At 44.1% G+C, this 20177-nt stretch overlaps 2 protein-coding genes across 2 annotated transcripts; both read left to right on the forward strand.

Moving 5' to 3' along the window:
* Nucleotides 1-214: 214 nt before the first annotated feature.
* On the forward strand, nucleotides 215-1149 carry NUPR2 (nuclear protein 2, transcriptional regulator). Its single transcript, XM_034988747.1, has 2 exons — nucleotides 215-582; nucleotides 911-1149. Exon 1 carries the CDS (start codon nucleotides 280-282, stop codon nucleotides 574-576), a length of 297 nt encoding a protein of 98 aa, XP_034844638.1. The 5' UTR covers nucleotides 215-279; the 3' UTR covers nucleotides 577-582; nucleotides 911-1149.
* Nucleotides 1150-14260: 13111 nt separating this feature from the next.
* CHCHD2 (coiled-coil-helix-coiled-coil-helix domain containing 2) lies at nucleotides 14261-18719 on the forward strand. Its single transcript, XM_034988748.1, has 4 exons — nucleotides 14261-14483; nucleotides 16252-16501; nucleotides 17652-17805; nucleotides 18418-18719. Exons 1-4 carry the CDS (start codon nucleotides 14434-14436, stop codon nucleotides 18426-18428), a joined length of 465 nt encoding a protein of 154 aa, XP_034844639.1. The 5' UTR covers nucleotides 14261-14433; the 3' UTR covers nucleotides 18429-18719.
* The last annotated feature ends 1458 nt before the right edge of the window (nucleotides 18720-20177 follow it).

Below are 20177 nucleotides of genomic sequence, written 5' to 3' on the forward strand. Positions count from 1 at the left end.
TTGTTGACACTTGGGTAGTTTTCCACTTCGGGCCGACAGATAACAAAATGTTCAGTCGGATTTTGCCAAACGCCCCTCTCCCGCCAGCAGCGCACAGGCTGCCAGAGAAGAGCGTCACGCTTCCTGGGACCGCAGTGCCGGAGCCTGGCGTGCGCCTCCTTCCGGGCTCTGTGACGTCAGCCGTCAGCCCCACCCCCCGCGGGCAGAGCCAATCGAAACGCGGGGCAGGTCCCTCCAGAAGCGCGCGCGCGCGGGCGGGCGGCCCCGGGGCGCGGCGCGATGGACGCGCTCCTTCTCAGCGCCCGGGCTCGGCTCCCGCCGCAGCCGCCCCAGAGGGGGCCGCCCGTGAGCTCCGAGGACGAGCTCTACGAGTGCCTGGATTACTCCTACCTGCGCGACTTCCCGGCCTGCGGGGCCGGGCGCAGCAAGGGTCGGACGCGGCGCGAGCGGGAACTGCGCACCAACTGGCCAGTGCCCGGCGGCCACGAGCGCAAGATCGCGCAGAAGCTCCTCAACGGCCAGCGCAAGCGGCGCCAGCGCCAGCTGCAGCCCCGGGCGCGCACTCGGCTCGGCTGAGCGCAGGTGCGTGCGGGCTGCAAGCGGCCGGAGCCCTGGGAAGCCCCGCGAGCACCCTGGCCGCCCGCGCGCCTCTCGCGTCGGCCGTCTGCAGCCGGGCAGTGTCGCCCCCTTCCGAGGCTGCTCCGCGTTGGCGAGTCACCGCTGGACCCCCTAAACGCCCCCCTCATCTCTGGGCTGCAGTCAGAATAGTGTAAACCGCTACCTTTTGGATTTTGTAGTTGGGAGAAGAGGCTAGGAAATGCAGAAAACATCTTTTTAAAAAATATAAGTGCAGAATTTACTTCCAGTGCCTATGCATGGGCTAAAGAGAATAATTTTATTTTTTTGTCAGTTTTCTGCAGGATACCCGAAGGCCCTGATAAAAGTATTTTCTCTGACTCCAGCTGTAACTGTGGTCGTAAGGGGGAGAATCCGTGTTGGTCGACATGACTTCTTTTCGACATCGCTTAAGTTTACCGCTTCAGTATCTTTTCCTTAGTGATTGTTAATTAAGTAACATCCAAGTGTCCAAGTGGGTATGCCTTTTTAGGGTTTTTAATTAAAAGCAGCAAGAACGGCATTTGAACTCTTCTGGTGGTTTTGTTTTTTGTCTTTTTCAGTTGCTACGGTAACTCGTTTCAAGTCCGCAAATGAACAAATAAGTTCATCTTATGTGTAAACAAGATGAATAGGGGGGAACAAAGATAGGAATCTGTACAAGATTTCATAGATGTGGTGTGCAAGTTTAATATTTGCCAGAACAGGAATATTTTCCGTTGTAATAGTGTATATTGAACATTTGCTAGGTTCTCTGCAATGTTGATCTCACAACAAGCCTTTCAGGTGGACGCTGCTATCTCCCATTTTATAGAGGGGATTCTGAGGCAAAGGAGTTCAAGTCACTTTTCAGAGGTCATACAGCTAGTTACAAAGGACACCAGGGATAGCAGATACTCGAAAGCATTCCCTCCTTCCAGCATCACAGTTTTCCGCTATCATATGCAAGATTCTGTTCAGAACCACCCACAAACTCCACGTTCAAAGACAAGAGTTGAGTTGTGGCTTAAAAATTATACACACAATGTCAGTGTCATGGTGGCTGTCCTTTCTCTTCAGCCTGCATTCCGTTAGGCCTCTGTGCCCAGTGGTGAGTCCTTCTAAGGAGAGAAGAGTGCCGTGTACTGGAAGGAGCAACCTGAATTTTAATCCTCACTATGACTATTCATCGCTGTGGCTTTCGGCACACTTCTGAGGTAACTACTTTCAAGTTACACCACGCTTCTGGTTTCTCATTTGTAAAATGGGAATGATACCGGATTACCGTACCAAACTATGGATTATAGATTAAATATATAAATCCTATCACACAGTTAAGGGCCTGGCACATGGCACATAAGAGGAACTCAATAAATAGCAACTATTTTTCAGTTTACAGAACACAATCCCTTCTTCCTCTCTAGTCAAAGTGTTATATTCTTCATTTACTATATTCAGAAGAATGAATAGAGGGCGCCTGGGTGGCTCAGTTGGTTGGGCAGCTGCCTTCGGCTCAGGTCATGATCCTGGAGTCCCAGGATCAAGTCCCGCATCGGGCTCCCTGCTCGGCAGGGAGTCTGCTTCTCCCTCTGACCCTCCCCACCTCATGCTCTCTCTATCTCATTCTCTCTCTCAATAAATAAAATCTTAAAAAAAAAAATTTAAAAAAAAGAAGAATGAATAGAGTTTGCTATAGTAGGAGTCCTGGCTTTGACGAGTCAAACACCTGTATGAACTTGGGCAAGCTGCTTAAACTCTTAAGTTATCTGTCCCTTATCTATAAAATGGGTATAATACTGTACCTATTGCAAGAGCTCTTGTGAGGTGTCGGGCGCCTGGGTGGCTCAGTCGGTTGAGCGACTGCCTTCGGCTCAGGTCATGATCCTGGAGTCCCGGGATCGAGTCCCTCATCCGGCTCCCTGCTTCGCAGGGAGTCTGCTTCTCCCTCTGACCCTCTTCCCTCTCGTGCTCTCTATCTCTCATTCTCTCTCTCTCAAATAAATAAATAAAATTTTAAAAAAAGAAAGTTCTTGTGAGGTGTAAATAAAATAATACATGTAAAGCTCTTAGTGCCTGGTATATAACAGGCCCTCACATGATTAGTATATGTGCTGCTGAAGCAAGCACAGCACTTACATCATTAGTAATGTTTCCATTGCCACTGTCTTGGCCTTCAGGATTTTTCCTTACTCCTACTCTCCTGCTGTGTTTCAGAGATACCATGTCCAGATTAATCTTCCTGAAGACCATTTTAAACATAAAAAAAAAAAAAACCCCTCAAGGACTGCTCTAACCCTGTAGGATAAAAAGCCTAGATTCCTTACATTGTGCTGGAAATCATCTATTAGATTTTCTTCAATTTTGTACCACAACTTCCAAAAACACACTTGGTACTTGACACAGATCTTCTGTCCTGTCCTCACCATATTCGATTCTGCTTCTTCATGTGAATCTGTGCTGTCCTACTTAGCATGCCCTTTTCCCCTTTATCATTTTAATCTTTCTAAAATAAATTCCACCTGTACTTATTTTAAGTGCCACTTTCTCTCCGAATCTTTCACCCACAGTGAATATCCATCCCTTTGAAATCCATAGAACTTCATTTAAACACCACCTAACCACTTGTGTATATAGTATTTTGTATTTTTTTAAAGATTTTATTTATTTGACAGAGCACAAGCAGAGGGAGAGGGAGAAGCAGGTTCCCCACTGAGCAGGGAGTCCGATGTGGAACTCGATCCCAGGACCCTGAGATCATGACCTGAGCCAAAGGCAGCCACTTAACAGACTGAGCCACCCAGGCATCCCGTATTTTGTATTTTTAGATCAACAGTTAAAAATTCATTCATTGGTTCATTCTTTTTTGTCTGGTATGTGCAAGGCACCACATTCACATAAGTATGTCTTAGTTATCCAATGGAAAAAATTAGATTTAGAGTGTAAGGACCTTAGTGTAAGGACCTTGGGGCTAATGTCAGTTCGTACACAATTCCCAATTCATCACAGTCCCAGACAGACATAAGCCATGTTAAAGCAACACTCTGTAGGTGTTCTAACGAGATTTTGCTCACCTTAGATACTAAAACTTTCATAGTTTAAATATAGTAACTGTAGAAATTGTGTATTAGTTACCTATTGCTGTGTAATAAATTACTTCAAAACCTAGTGGCTTACAGCAACAGATAGTTATCTTAGTTTCCAGAGGTAAAGAATTCAGAAGTGGCTAACAGGGTGGTTTTAGCTTAGGGTCATGATGTTGGAGAGGAATTAGGCTCCACTTTTTGAAAGAAGTGTCAAAGAATCTGTGGACCTATTTTAAACCACCATAGTATGCTTAATTACTAAAAGTGTGTTCATTTTAGACAAATTGGCAAATATGAACAGCAAAAACAACAACAACAAAAGGAAGCAATCACTATCCAATCGGTAACATCACTACTTAAGTGTACATAATTCAAGTCTTTAAAATATGTATGAACTTTCTCAGAATATAAACATACTATGTATACCTACTCTTCCATTTAATATATTGTGAAGATACTTTCATGTCAGGTATTCTTTCATAATATTTTAAATGGCTGTATAACATTTCATCATGTGTATGAATCATAACATATAATTCTATATTGTAGGACACTTAAGTTATTTATTGATTTTCCCTATTTTATACAACTTGTTAAATGAACATCTTTATAGCTAATTTCTTTACACATTCATGACTGTTTCTTGAATTCCTAGATGTGGAATTTCTGGAACAGGTTTGCACAATTTTAAAACTTCTGGTACCTACCACCTGACTAGAATTTTATTGCAATCATCAGGGGTCCATTCATCTAAACATTGGTATCACATATATGTAACAATTCCTCCAAGAGTTATTTGTTCAAATTTTGATCACTATATGTGAATTTGTTGAGAATGACTGAAATCACTATGGAATGAGAAGTTGTTACATAAATTTTACTAAAGAGTGATCTTCAGCAGCCTATCTCGCCTGGGGGAAGCCATGGCCGCAAGTTAGAGCCACACAGCCATTGGGTCCCCTCAGAACACAGTCATATAATTCTGGGCCCCTTTAACTGCGGTCAAGATACCAAGGGCAGGCGCCTGGGTGGCTCAGTTGGTTAAGCGACTGCCTTCAGCTCAGGTCATGATCCCAGGGTCCTGGGATCGAGCCCCGCATCGGGCTCCCTGCTCTGCAGGGAGCCTGCTTCTCCCTCTCCCACTCCCCCTGCTTGTGTTCCATCTCTCGCTGTGTCTCTCTCTGTCAAATAAATAAAATCTTAAAAAAAAAAAAAAAGATATCAAGGGCTATTCAGTTTTGGAGGGCCATATTTTGAATTTGTGTAATAAAAGACTGTCCGTTGTCACTTTGTAGGGACCAAGGGAGTCCAAATCTAGGGACAATTTCTCTTAGCAAAGTTTTTGCCACCTCCATGGCTTTTTTACCCAAATCAGGAGCCTGGTGTAAAGCCTGTATTACCTTCCATTGGTTATTTTTGGGTATAAAGATTTTCCCCTCATTATTAACAAGCCAGTCCTGTGCATTTCTTGGTCTGAATAGACTGGACTTACAGACTTTATTGGAGTTAAGGCTGGTAAAAGACGTAATATTTGTTTTATTTTGTGCTGCCCGCTTGGCTGCACGGTCTAGTGAACTGTTTCCTTTAGATTCTAAGGTCATATTCTTTGATGTCCTTTGAGGTGAATTACAGCTACTTCCTTAGGTAGGTGTACAGCCTTAAGAGTAATAATTTCAGACCCATATTTGACTGGGGTGTTATGGCTTGATAATAACCCCCTTTTCTTCCAAATTGCTCTGTGGGGAACGCCTGGGTGGCTCAGTCGGTTAAGCGTCTGCCTTCGGCTCAGGTCACGATCCCAGAGTCCTGGGATCATTCCTCATGGGGCTCCTTGCTCAGCGGGGAGCCTGCTTCTCCCTCTGCCTGGCGCTCCCCCTGCTTTGTGTGCTCTCTTGTGATCTCTCTCTCACAAATAAATAAAGAAATAAAGTCTTTATTAAAAAATTGCTCTGTGGGCATGTAGGACTAGGAAAGCATATTTGGAGTCAGTATAAATTAATTTTTAAGGCTTTGGCAATTGCAAGCACGAGTGAGCACCATAGTGTACCCAGCTTTTCTTATTCCCTTTTTTTTTTTTTAAGATTTTATTTATTTATTTGAGAGAGAGAGAATGAGAGACAGAGAGCATGAGAGGGAGGAGGGTCAGAGGGAGAAGCAGACTCCCTGCTGAGCAGGGAGCCCGATGCGGGACTCGATTCCGGGACTCCAGGATCATGACCTGAGCCGAAGGCAGTCGCTTAACCAACTGAGCCACCCAGGCGCCCCCTTATTCCCTTTTCTTTGAAACTATTGCCACCAGTAAACCAACTGTCATCGGCATTTTCAATAGGGTAATCTTTTAAATCTGGTTGCCTAGAATAAGTAAGATCAATAACCTCTGACCAGTTATGCTCTATAGAAGTATGATGGTCAGGTCCAGGCATAAGGTAGCTGGGTTTAAAGTCTGACAGGTTTTAAGTATTATTTAAGGCGTATCTATAAGCATAACCTGGTATTTAATAAGTTGGCCTCCCATCATCTATTGGTGGCCTTTGGTCTCTAAGACACTCTGGGCCTGATGAGAAGTCATTATAGTCAGGGGCTGTCCCATAGTGAGCTTTGAGGCTCCTTTTACCGGGAGGACTGTTGTATGTGTGGCTAAAGGCTTTGTTTGCCATTGTACCTCAATAGAGGTGGCTTTTAGGATAAATATGACTAAAGGATAATACCATCAAGAAGACCTCTGTTTGAGGTCCAGCATTAATTATATCCTAATTACAAGGAATCACTAGCAAGTGGGAGAAGACTTGTCTCAAGAGATAAGGGCATCCCCAAGTGTATCATCCAATCTAATCATAAAGAAAGTAGGGTCATCCATTATCTCCACAAGTCCATATTAACCCCATAGAGTGGGGTATGCTCTGGCTTTCAAGGAGCGATTTTGTCATCCCAGCCACATAGAGTTGGTCAAGGTGATAGCTGAGTTCTACAACTGTTGGGGAATCTATCCCATTTCCCAGTTGTTCAAATAATCATAAGCCCATGCGGTCCTGTTATTAGCCCCACAGAATAACAAGCAAGAAGACTGCTTATACGTGAGCTTTTGTGGCAATTCCTCTTGAAGTTTATCTCAAGTTGTCTAGCTAAAGCAAACAACATCTAAGGACAATCAAAACTAGGATTTAACATCCACAAAGTTGGGTTATTGAAACATAATTTTTCCCTCTAAAATAACCCTCATTTCCAGAGATAGCCAAGTCAAGACTAATTTGTTTGCAAAACAAGTCCAATTTTAACAAACTTGGCCTAATTATTTACATAAGTTCAGCAAGAATAATGATCAAATAGATCTTTTAGAATCTGCTTTGCTGGAACTTTTATAAGAAATCTCTAGGTTGAACTTTTAGTAGCCTCTCCAGGCCAGAAGCCAAGCCAAGTACTTGCCATCAGACATGCCTTATAATACCTGAAGGGGGAATTCCTCTTTGCAAGGTGCCCAAAGTATCCTGAGGTTCCTGCACCTGCCAGGAGGTGATATTCTTTACTCACCTGGTGAGGCTGCTGGGAACTCTTTAGCAAGGTATCAGGTCAACATTTCCAAGGGACTTTATGGCTCCAGGTTTCATAAAGTCAACCTTAGTTCCTGAAAGCTGTTTGGTCGTATCTGAATCTATGCATGTCTCTCTCAAATATGACATTTCAGTCAAAGCCTTGGTAAAATAACCAATATTTCCAATGGTGTCCTATTACAAGGAGAACAGTCTTTTTTTTTTTTTTTTTTTGTCGTTGATTCATTTGAGACAGAGGGAGAGGGAGAATATGAACATGGGAAAGAGAAAGAAGAGCCAGATGAGGGGCTCAATCCCAGGACCCTGAGATCATGACCTGAGCTGAAGGCAGATGCTTAACCATCTGAACCACTCAGGTGCCCCAGGAGAACAGATTCTTATTGAACTTATACAAATGACTATGATTGGAAGAAGGAATACTTACTGAGACCTTTTTGAATTTCAATGGGTCCAGGTAGAAAAGTTAAATGCTTCAATATGTTCACAAATGAATACTTTATCGTGTTTCTGTAAGTCATAGACATCTTAAGAGAAAGTTTGCTTAATGTGAAAGAGTAAACATTAGAGAACCAGCAATATTTCAAACAAGAGTCACAAAACTATAATCATCCTTTTAGTTCATTTAGTCCCATGTTACTAAGTCTTGTTTAATTTGAATGCAGCTTTTTAGTTAGTTCTGGAAATTCTTACCCATTTCAGTTTTGATCTTAAAGATACTGAATACCTGTATTTGTCCTAAAAGTCCTTTTTATGGACTTTCTTGAAGATGAAACTCATTTTGCAAGAGAATTAGAACAATTATAAATGACAAAAACTCAGAAATGGACATTGTTAATGATCTGATATGAGAATTCATTATGATGCAATTGACTGGGAAACTCAGTTATTTCTGTGACATGTAATTCAAAAGCCAGAACATCGAGTGATAATGACCTTATACCAGAATGTAACATACCAAACAAACAAGTCTAATTAGTCAAGATTTTGGTTCTGATTTAAATCTTGGGGAAGTTTGTTAAAACCTTAGAAAGTTTTAAAGCACATGCCTAAATAGGATTAGGGATGGTCAAAGACCTGATAAAGGCAAAATATAGAAAATGGTTTTTCTGGGCAGGCAAAGAGAAAACAACTATTTACATTTTCTTATCAAAAGCAGACCAACAATTCAAGAAAACTTTGTCCTTTTAACAGAGAGAAAGCCAACTTTCAATCTTATACCAATGTACTTTTAAAATCCATTCATTTCAATCGTAGTCCATCCTGACCACACCTAAAATTCCTTTCCAAAGGTTTCCCATCACAAACCTACAACTTTACTTTGCATTCAGATTTTGTCCCAAGCCATTTCTTTCCAACCAGTCTCATTTAGGACAAAATTACCTTCGTTTACCTTCAAAAAAATGCATTTCCATTCCTTATGATGTGGGAAACAAAAGCAGAAGAAAAATTATTAAATTTCCTTACTACCCACTGACAAGTCCTTGAAACAGGCAGAGTGACATTTCTCTAGGGACTCAACTGCCTTGATATTGACACTTTGCTAAGGGCAAAAGACAATCCTAGCCTGACCTCCCAACCCCCAAGATCCTGTAAGTCTACTTTAACATATAAAAATTCCTTTAGAAATTTCCTTTATCACTAAACCCCCCAATCATATGGCCCACCGATATATATCTGAAGGGTCTCATGACTAAGGTTTTATTAGATGGTAATAAATGACCTTTTCCCAACAATAGCTAGCCCCTTCAAGGTCCTGGAAACCTTGCTTCCAAAATTCCTTAGACACTTAACACTATCCCTAACCGCCTCCCAACTTGCAAGTATATAACGGGCCACTCCTCATGACCCCATTGCAGCTCTTTCTGCCCATGGGTCCTGTCCCCATGCTGTAATAAATCACCTTTTTGCACCAAAGACGTCTCAAGAATTCTTTCTCCTACATCACTTATATCTTTCTTACACATACAGAGTTGCTTTTATTTCCATCAGTCTTAGAGTTAGTAGAATTTTTTCACTTTTAGAAATCTTAGTCTCCAGTGAAAACTAAGTAATAACCAACTAGGAACTGTTTCACCCAAACTTTTTAGACGGCAATTTTATTTTATTTTTTAATTTTAATTTTTAATTTTTTTTTAAAGGTTTTATATATTTGACAGAGAGAAAGACAGCCAGAGAGGGAACACAAGCAGGGGGAGTGGGAGAGGGAGAAGCAGGCCTCCTGCGGAGCAGGGAGCCTGATGTGGGGCCTGATCCCAGGACCCCGGAATCATGACCTGAACCGAAGGCAGATGCTTAACGACTGAGCCACCCAGGCGCCCCTAGACGGCAATTTTATGAATCTATTAAGCACAAAGCATGTTTACCAAGAGACTCAAATATCTTTAGTTTCTTTGCAAGTCAAAAGTGCAAACCTACATTCAGTAATCAATGATTTAGCACTTTATCCTATTTGGAAAAGACCTAGATGCCCAATGAATTTAATCCCACTCATCATCCAAGCAAAACTTTAGTTTCAGGTTACCAAAGACTTTGAAAGCAATTACCCATGAAAATTTTGATAAGACAATTAACCATCATTTTGGTCATCTTTTTACTAACAAATTGCAACAGAGATAACATGAGGTTATTTGACCTTCAGCAAACCTCGATAGAATATAAGTCTCACATTTAGTGCTAACTTTAAAGACAGGTCTATCTTAAACCAACAAATTTAGTTTAAATACTAAATTATGTTCCACCTGGATCCTTCCCATTGTCAGTTTTTACCTGAGATGCTGGTGAGGAAATCTGGAGTGGGCGGTGTTAGGTCCAGGGGGTGCTCTTCTTGCTCCTTTATAGCGAGGGAAGGAGCCATGATGCCTGAGGCACAGAGGATGCTCTAGAAGCCAGTTATGCAGGCCACACCCAGGTGGTGTGGAAATAGAAAGGGGGAGGGGGAGACAGAAGAGGCCAAGTGCTGCCAGAAGGCAGAGAAAGGGTTTCCGGTTCCAGAGCTCATCAGCTCCAACAGAGGCACAGACGCCATGTTTTCCTGCCAACAAGTGGGAATAGGCAGTCCATGTTGGGCTGGAGAAGACAGGGAATTTCCCCGAAACAAAAGGAGTTTCAGCAGCTGCTTGGAAATATCCCTCAAAGTTCCTGTCCTGAGGGAGACTAACCACAGTTGGCTCTAGTTATAGCCATTAACCCGGGAAATGAGTGAAGAAGAAGCCCCCACATCTATTAGGAGGAAGAACAGTGAGAGAGTCAGAGTCCCCTTTGCTAGGGAGGGCCTGTGTTTCCTCCAGCAACCTGGGTTAATTCGGAGGCTTATTTAGATAACTATCATCCAATATGTCAGCGTGTGGAGGGGGCTCACTAGCCAGAATGTTCAGGCAAAATTCTGCAAGAGGCCCTTTTAGGTCGAGGTCTTGGTGTAGAGCAATGAAGGCTAGGTATGAGCAATGAAGTTACCCTAGATCTATTTGCTCTATTTCCTGCAGAGGAGCTCTAATAGATCCCGCTGAGGCCATGCAGTGTTACAGGAGCTCAGTCCTTTCCTAAGTTTTGCAATCTGTTTCCAGGGGGTTAAAAGGCACCCCAAGGGAGAGTCCTTGGGAACTGAAGAAAAGAGAAGGTCCATTACCTAGAAAATCCCCCTGCCCCCCAATCCTGACTCCAGGTGGCGTTCCAGGGTAAGTCAGAGGTTCATGGTGTCAAAGCGACCCAAGGCATTTCCCGAACAAAATCGCTATAACCATCGTTGCCAATAAAGGCCCCTGTAGGAGGGATGCTAGCGTCCCCCCATTTCCCCATTGCATCCCAGGCTACAGATGGGTGCCTTGAAGGTCATGTCTTATTTTACCTTGGCTTGAAGAACTTGCCATTTTTAACCCATGGAGAACACTAGAAAAGTTTTACAAGAAATTACCAAATTTTGTAGCTTTAGTTAATAGAGAACATTGATGGAAAACAGTAAAGATAGAAATCCATCATGATCTAAGCGACATTCCAACACATGTAGTCCTTACAGCCAACTTCCCTAGGAAACAGTCCCTGGTTGGGTTTTAATTCAGTCGGGTACTGGTTTCGGCGGACTGCCAGTGGAGGTCCTGTGGCCAGAAGTGGCTAGACCAGGGATGTGAAGGGGATCACATTAGATCAATCAGGAGGAAACCTCACCACAGGAGTCTTTTTTTTTTTTTTTTTAAAGATTTTATTTATTTGAGAGAGAGAGTGAGAGAGAGAAAGAGCACAAGAGGGGGTAGAGGGAGAGGGAGAAGCAGACTCCCTGCTGAGCAGGTACCCTGATGCGGGACTCGATCCCGGGACTCCAGGATCATGACCTGAGCCGAAGGCAGTCGCTTAACCAACTGAGCCACCCAGGCGCCCTCACCACAGGAGTCTTAAGATTGGCGCTATCCTGATGACTTAGGTGGTGTCCCGTGCCCAGGACAAACAACTTCATATAAGGACAGCAGTAAAGAGAGGGCATCAAGTTTCTGGGTCTTACTACCATTCTGGCCAGGGTACTAACTTTCAGCCAAAAGGCAGGCTTTCTCCTCCCCGTAGAGCAGCCACGGGCTAGAGGACTGTGGTCTGAGCAAACGGCATGCAAGTGTTCCAATAACACTTTCATGTGTCCCATACTCCTTGAAGGGCCCCTGGAATGAAAGTAAAGGAAGAGAGAAAGTACAGTACTCACCGAGTTTGCACCAAAGCTCGGAGTCCAGATGAAAAGACTTGGAAGCCCCACATTCGGGCGCCAAATGATGTGGTTTTGGAATAGAGGTGAGGTTTGGGGGGGTCGGGTCCAAAGCCAACAACCAAGAAAGAATTCTTGAGACATCTTTGGTGCAAAATGGTGGTTTTATTAAAGCACGGCGACAGGACCCGTGGGCAGAAAGAGCTGCTGCCTGAAGCAGCTTTTTTATTCCTTTTTATAGTTGCATATTATGTGATGTGACTTTTTTTTTTTTTAAAGATTTTATTTATGGGGCGCCTGGGTGGCTCAGTCGTTAAGCGTCTGCCTTCGGCTCAGGTCATGATTCCAGGTCCTGGGATCGAGCCCCGCATCGGGCTCCCTGCTCCGCGGGAAGCCTGCTTCTCCCTCTCCCACTCCCCCTGCGTTCCCTCTCTTGCTGTGTCTCTCTCTCTGTCAAATAAATAAATAAAATCTTAAAAAAAAAAAAGATTTTATTTATTTATTTGAGAGAGAAAGAGAGAAACAGCATGAGAGCGGAGAGGGTCAGAGGGAGAAGGCTCCCTGCTGAGCCGGGAGCCCAATGTGGGACTCAATCCCAGGACTCCGGGATCATGACCTGAGCCGAAGGCAGTTGCTTAACCAACTGAGCCACCCAGGCGCCAGTGATGTGACTTTTTAAAAAAATCAGTATTCTACCGACAGGAATTTAGGTTGTTTCCAATCTTACACAATTACAAAATAACCTTGTACAAATATCTAATATTCTCTCCTCAGTGTAGGAATTAATGACTTAGCCAGGTATGATTAAAATTGTCTCTGTTCTGGATGCTTGTCTAAACTGTCCGAAGTTATGTTTATTCTAAGCTCTTCTTGTGCCAGGATATCCTCTATAAGGCTCCTTTACTCCGTCTCTGCTTATGAATTATCCAAAGGCAAGTACAATGTCATATCATTTGTAAAACTTAATAATTATTAAGTTCTGGGAAAATAAAACTCTTTCGTTAAAGGTTTTTGCATTATTTACACTTTGGTTCCACATACATTCGGCTGTTACTGGAAAGACTGTGTTAAACTCTGCTACCTCTGGTGGAAGGGGGAAATTCCTCTGACACCCAAGCGGAAATGGAGGGAACATCCCTGCTTTTCCTCCTCCATAAATCCCACCCCATCCCAAGGACCTTCCATGAAACCCTCCATGAAATGCCACTAGCCAACTTTTCCCCTGCTGTAGATGTTCTAAAACAGTACTGTTACAAGCATGTCACACCAACAGTCACTAAAACACACACCCTTGGGGCCTTGCTGTTCCCTCTGCCTGGCATGCTCTTAACCTCCGTAAACATTTGGTTCTTCCAGTGCTTCCTCAAGGAGTCTATTCAAATGCTGCCTCTTCAAAGAGTCCTGCCTCTCCAGCCTCTAACCCCCATCTCACTTACCCTGCTTTCGCTTCATGTCGCCACTACCTGATTTATATAGGCGTTTCTGTCTCCCCCTCCCTGAATTTAAATTCCACTAAGGTAGAGCTTTGTTGGGACGCCTGGATGGCTCAGAGGGTTAAGCGTTTGCCTTCAGCTCAGGTCATGATCCCAGGGTCAGGGAATCGAGTCCCTCAACTGGCTCCTTGCCCCGAGGGGCGCCTGTTTCTCCCTCTGCCTGCTTCTATCTCTGCCTGGGGCTCCCCCTGCTTGTGCTCTCTGACCAAAAAAAAAAAAAAAAAACAATCTTAAAAAAAAAAAAAGGTAGAGTCTTGTTTTATTTGGAATGTATCTATCTCCAGAACCTAGCCAGCACTTGAAAATCATTCAGAACATTTTTAGTTATCAGTGAATGAATACCATCCCAATTATGGGCTGGTACTATGATACATATGAAAAGGGTCTAAAAATGTATAGTAATGAATGTTAAGGCATTACTACAATCTCAACTTTTGTTGCCTGAATCCAGATAAAAGAAATACAAATAGAATCAATCAGCTCTGTCGATCCTGCCTGAAGTATTCGGTTTCCTTCGTTCAGTTCGTATTATGTGCCCACACTGGTCCTCAAAAAATATTTCCCCAAACAAGTAACGTAATGCTGAGAAGTGTCTAAGGTCCAGTGGCAGTCGCGCCAGATATCTGCCTCACTCTCAAGGCTGGATTTGTCTACCACGTTAATAATACAAACGTTTGGAAGGAAGCAACGACGTCCTCCCGCCGTAGGAAGCAAACAGCAAGCGGTCCTGACTCAGGCTAGGAGGGGGGGACGAAGAGCGCGGGCTCACTTCAGGCACTTCCGGTTTCCGGCAGGAGCCTGGCGCCGAGCTCATGACGCAAACCGCGTACGACCCCGCGCCGCCGTGACGTCCTGTTCTTCCAGTGACCTTCAGGTCCCGCGGAGACGCCGGCGCGCGAGAGGCCTCTGCCTGTGCGCTGATTGGTCGCGAGCCGAGGCCAATCCCGCCGCCTGTTTTCCGTGCTGCCGAAGTCGCTGGGGTCTCGGCGGAATCTCGCAGCTGTAGACGCCGAGCTGCCCTGCAAGTCGCCATGCCGCGTGGAAGCCGGAGCCGCACCTCCCGCATGGCCCCTCCGGCCAGGTGAGGCCACCGCGGGGGTTAGGGGCGCTGCCGGCGCCGTGACGCAGACGGAGGACGCGCTAGGCCTCGCCGCGGCCTGGCGGAGGCCGGTGGAGGCCGCGGGCGCGGGCGTCCGAAGGCCGGTGTGGCGGGGGCCGGCCTCCGCCTGCCGTAGGCTGGTTGTAAATGCGCTTTAGCTAGATTTCCCGTTAGTGGAAACTTTCTAATTTCGGACGCCCATGAGTACTTAAAATACTTTAGAGCTCATATTTAAGTAATCTGTACACCCAACATGGGGCTGGAACTCAACGACCCCAAGATCGAGACTCCCACGCTCCTCTTCCGACTCAGCCAGCCAGGCGCTCCTAGAGCTCATTTTAAATTAAAACGGTCATATCCTATAAATGAGTGGGTATTTTTTAGTGTGAAACGGCTGAAACTTCAAAAGTAGCCCCCAAAGAAAGAAAGAAAGAAAAAAAAACCCAGTGTCGTAGAAAGGTTAGTATAATCGGGAAAATGATCGCATTTCAATAAACTGGATAATCTTTGAGCACCAGCAATGAGCGTTACAGGGGCTCGGCCCAGTTGGGAACGCAGTTACTAAAGTAAAGCCTCACGTGTACGTGACGTTTTCTAGTTCTTTTTTTTTTTTTTTCCCCCTAAGAATTTATTTATTTGTCAGAGAAAGAGCACAAGCAGAGGGAGCAGCAGAAGCAGGCTCCCTCTGAGCAAGGAGCCCGATGTGGGACTCGATCCTAGGACCCTGGGATCATGACCTGAGCTGAAGGCAGACGCCTAACCGACTGAGCCACCCAGGCGTCCCTGTTTTCTAGTTCTTAAAATATTTTAAAAATATACTGCTAATTATACTTTAACCTTAACACCAGTAACGTTAGGGATAGATGTTATTCCTCTTTTCCGGAAATAAGGAAATTAGAGAATCGGAGTAAGTGACTTGTCCAAGGTCACGCTATCAGTAAGTACGAAAGCCAGGTCTGACCCGAGTTTTCCGGTGACCACTTTAGGACGTTTAGCATGGTACCACATTGCATCTCTGGAGTACAGTGGCTTGTGTTCAAATGATACGCTAGGAGTGTAGGGAAGTGGTTCACTTAACGGAAAGAAGCTTCTTTGCAAAGGACAGAAAACCACATTTTTGTAAAGTGATGCCAATCAGGTGGTGGAAGCAAAGTCATAAACTTCTGGCCTAGCCTTATTTGGGGGATGAGCACCCAAGGAGACAATCTAAAAATGGCCAGAGGGAACATAACATGTGAAAAATTTTACTTTATTTTTTTTTAAGATTTTATTTATTTGACAGAGCACGAGCAGGGGGAGCTGCAGGCAGAGGGAGAAGGAGAAGCAGGCTCCCCACTGGGCTCCATCCCAGGACCCAGGGATCATGACCTAAGCCACCCAGGCGCCCCAATATGTGAAGGTTTTTAAAGCAGTACTGGACGTGTTAGTGAAAGCCTACTGTTGACCAGAAGCCTTAGCGATAACATAAACAGTCGCAGTAACACGTATTTTGTATGTTATATTACTGTAATACTGTATTCTTACAATAAAGTAAGCTAAAGAAAAAATGTTACTAAGAAATCAGAAGGAGGAGAAGATAAAGACAGTACTATACCTATAGTGTATTTATCGAAAAAAACCCACATGTAAGTGGACCCATGCAGTTCAAACCTGTGTTGTTAAATGGTCAGCAGTACCGTTTCTTTAGGTTGACGATTTCCAAACCTGGTAGGAAGTGGGCACTTCATACTTTTGTTCTTTTCCTTCTTAGCCGGCCACCTCAGATGAGAGCGGCGCCTAGACCAGCGCCAGCAGCTCAGCCTCCGGCAGCGGCTCCACCAGCTGCTGTCGGCTCACCTGCTGCTGCGCCCCGGCAGCCAGGTCTCATGGCCCAGATGGCGACCACTGCAGCTGGTGTGGCTGTGGGCTCTGCTGTCGGGCACACGGTAGGTCATGCCATCACCGGGGGCTTCAGTGGAGGAGGCAATGCTGAGCCTTCGAGGCCTGACATCACTTACCAGGTAAGATTTGGGGTAGTGTTGTCGTTCAGTGGTGCGTTAGGAGAAAACCTAGTTATTTGTAAGTTCCTTAATGTATGTCTGTAATTTTATTTATTTTTAATTTTTTAATATTTTTAAGGATTTTATTTATTTATCTGACAGCGAGAGAGGGAACACAAGCAGAGGGAGTGGAAGAGGGAGAAGCAGGCTTCCCGCTGAGCAGGGAACCCGATGCAGGGCTCGATCCCAGGACCCTGGGATCATGACCTGAGCTGAAGGCAGACGCTTAACGACTGAGCCACCCAGGCGCCCCAGGAACTATAATTTTAGAATCCACAGTGCTCTTAGCAGAAGATGGCTTATCAAAAGCCATGTTTGGCAGTTGAGTTAGTGCCTTAGACCAGCATCATCAAGTACTGTACAAACTGTATTTGTTCCCAAAGAGTAGAATAGCAGTTCAGCCTGATTTCACTATAAAACAGCCATTTTCCCCTTATTTTAAGTTTAGTCTCAATCTTAGTTATTTAAAAATCTCTTTAGTCGCTCTGTGCTCTCTGACCTCTTACGATATTTGCCACTGCCCCTCTTTCTGAAGTATGTGAATTTTCTCCTCTGATGAGCATGAGTGTATACTGTATACTCTGTTGTATTTCTGGTGTATTTGATACTCTCATCCGTTTCTCTAGAATAGTCCCACTTTCTCCTCCATGAAACTTCACTGAACCTCACTGGTATTTTGCGTCTTTGTTCTTGAGTCTTCCTGATTATAACTGGATTAAAGCCCATTTGCTTTCTGCCTTTATTTATTTATCTAAGATTTTATTTATTTGACAGCGAGAGAGGGGATACAAGCGGGGAAGTGGGAGAGGGAGAAGCAGGCTCCCCACTGAGCAGGAAGCCTGATGTGGGGCTCGATCCCAGGACCCTGGGATCATGACCTGAGCCGAAGGCAGACGCTTAATGAATGAGCCACCCAGATGCCCCAAAGACACAGATTCACTTTCTGCCTTTAAAAATTTTCACTTTCCATGTTATTAGATGGAAACTTTAATTTGCATCTAGTTGTAGTTATGTTTCCCCAGCTGACCTCAAAGACATTGGATACTGTTCTTTGTTCAGGCGTAAATCTAATTTCCTTTCTTAATGGTCCTGAATGTTAACGCCTTTGCAGGAGCCTCAGGGAACCCAGGCCGCACAGCAGCAGCAGCAGTTTGGCCCGTGCCACTATGAGATGAAACAGTTTCTGGAGTGCGCCCAGAACCAGGGTGACCTGAAGCTTTGTGAAGGTTTCAGCGAGGTGCTGAAACAGTGCAGATTTGCAAATGGTAGGTGATAACATCAATCCCTGATTGAACCTGCATCTGTGCAGTTCACAGCATGATACTCCTGGGCCCTAGAGGAGATTTTGTTTTCGTTCTAAAAATAATCTAGTTTTTCTAACAGAGCTGGTCCAGAGGTTTCTAGTCATTATCTTACGCTTTTACCAGTTATGCTGTGAATCTGATTCCTCCTTAAGTGGGTGTAGATTAGTGTGCCAGGTCTTGTTCTGGTTACAGGATGTGGGTGTTACAGCCTTAAAGCTGTGAATAAAAAATTACATTCCATTTTCACTGAAGTCCAAGGTTGGGTATAAAGACTGATAAGTCCTTGGCATTCTTCACAGATTATTTGAGAGATGAGTGTATTCAGTCCCTCAGTGGAACTCTGAGGTTTGGGCTGTGTGGAATGTTGGCAGTGAACTTGTTTTTATGTAACTTCCCCCTGTTGACCTAAGAATTCACCATCTATTAAAATGTTCCGTTTTCATTTTCCTGCCTTCATTTAGGCAAGAAACTGATAACCTTGGGTTTTCATCCCTCCTTTTATCGTTTGGAGGGCTTCTACTTTGTTAAGAATATACAGCTATTTCTCTTCTAACTTATCTTTTCTGTTTGCAGGATTAGCCTAATCAAGAAGTTCAAATTGAAGATATGGAAAATCATCTCTCATAACCAAGTTAATTTAGCATAAAAATATAATTGAAGGTGAATATGTAAGGTGTAAAACCACCAGTAAGCTTCTCCTTCATCATTAAATACAGCTTTCTTCAGAATTGGAATGAAAAATGTTCTTACTGTATAGAAGTTCATTGAGATGGTTTGAATTTGGGGTTGGGCAGATGTTTGTGTGCCTCCTTATATCACCTTTTGTGATGTTCTCATTTGTGAATTAATTAGAATAAAGTGATTTTCTCCCAAAATGTGGTGTCTTTGAAGTGTAAGATTATAAATTAGATACGGTATTTGCATTTTGCAAAAGTACCCAATTGTCTTGTCTTTAAGCGTATCCGTTTTATAGTCTCAGTATTAAATTCGCATCCACCTGGATGATCTGGCCGAGCTCCCTGAGCTTTTGTAGAAAAGTAGTTCTGTAAGGAGTAGCTCACTAGTAAACATAGTGCTTATTAAAAAGGTTCCAGGTGGAAGCCAGTGTTTGGTAAACTGAGCAGTAACAGGAAGTGTGGGAATAGACCCTATTACGTGAGTGGGTTCCTCTGGCCAGGTCAGCACTACATGTCACTTCCCCTACTGTATCCAGTTAATTGATCAGAGATGAAAACCAGCCTCTCAATACAGGCAGTCCCCCTGCAAATGTTTTTCTTCTATGTAAGGCACTGTAGCTTCCCTTTGCTGAAAGACTCAAGCTAGCTGTGACTGCCCACTCCATGTTGTCTTGAGATGGACTCAATTTGGGGTGCATCATTTTTTAAAAATGAACCCAGCTCCCTTCCTCACAACTCAAAATTTCATTCACTTCTGGAAGTTATCTCCAGCCTACATTGTGCTCTGCACTTTTTTACTTTCCAGTGGACCTTTCTGAGGCTATCTGATTTCTTTTCCAATCTGTAAGTTTCAGAGACCTGTGTTACTACAAGGTGAGGAAAGTGCTATTGAGTAAATTTTTCAGTTGCCGTCTCCTGTTCTCAGCTGTGTTCTTAGAGTGCCCCACTCTTTTTCTTTTAAGATTTTATTTAATGACAGCACAAGCAGGGGGAGCGGCAGGGAGAGGGAGCAGGCTCCCCACTGAGTAGAGAGCCTGACGTGGGGCTCCATCCCAGGACCCTGGGATAATGATCCGAGCCAAAGGCAGACACTTCATCAACTGAGCCACCCAGGTGCCCCTAGAGGGCCCCACTCAGTATTACTGAGTTCCTGAAAGGGGCCAAGACCACCTTGCCTGAATCACCACAGAAAGTTCATTTCTGGCAAATCCCCCACCATATTTCCTTCTGGATTCATCAGTGGGCTCCTTTGCCCATTTCTGGGAAAGCTCAGGACTTCTAAGTTCATAGTGCTATTGCCCCTTAATGTCCAAGGTGTAATGGTATGTGGTGGGTACCCTAATAGTGTATTGTTGAATCAATGAATCAAGGGAAAATGGGGCACCTGGCTGGTTTAGCAGGTAGAGCATGTCACTCTTGATCTTGGGGTTATAAGTTAAAGCCCCACACTGAGTGTAGAGTTTCTGTTAAAAAAAGTAAACAGCCATCAAAAAGAATGAAACCTTGCCGTTTGCAATGACGTGGATGGAACTAGAGGGCATTATGCTAAGTGAAATAAGTCAGAGAAAGACAAATACCATATGATTTCACTCGTGGAATTTTAGAAACAAAATAGATGAACATGGGGGAAGGGAAGGAAAAATAAGATGAAAACAA

This window comes from Mirounga leonina, unplaced genomic scaffold, assembly GCF_011800145.1.
Source record: "Mirounga leonina isolate KUSES-001 unplaced genomic scaffold, KU_Mleo_1.0 Mir_454, whole genome shotgun sequence".
Classification (NCBI taxonomy): Eukaryota; Metazoa; Chordata; class Mammalia; order Carnivora; family Phocidae; genus Mirounga; species Mirounga leonina.

Bases quoted from the DNA above. Each gene is read 5' to 3' on its own strand.
- NUPR2 (XM_034988747.1), top strand. From the start codon at position 280: ATGGACGCGCTCCTTCTCAGCGCCCGGGCTCGGCTCCCGCCGCAGCCG.
- CHCHD2 (XM_034988748.1), top strand. From the start codon at position 14,434: ATGCCGCGTGGAAGCCGGAGCCGCACCTCCCGCATGGCCCCTCCGGCC. The intron at 14,484-16,251 runs GTGAGGCCACCG...TTTCCTTCTTAG, and splicing joins CGCATGGCCCCTCCGGCCAG to CCGGCCACCTCAGATGAGAG. The intron at 16,502-17,651 runs GTAAGATTTGGG...ACGCCTTTGCAG, and splicing joins GGCCTGACATCACTTACCAG to GAGCCTCAGGGAACCCAGGC.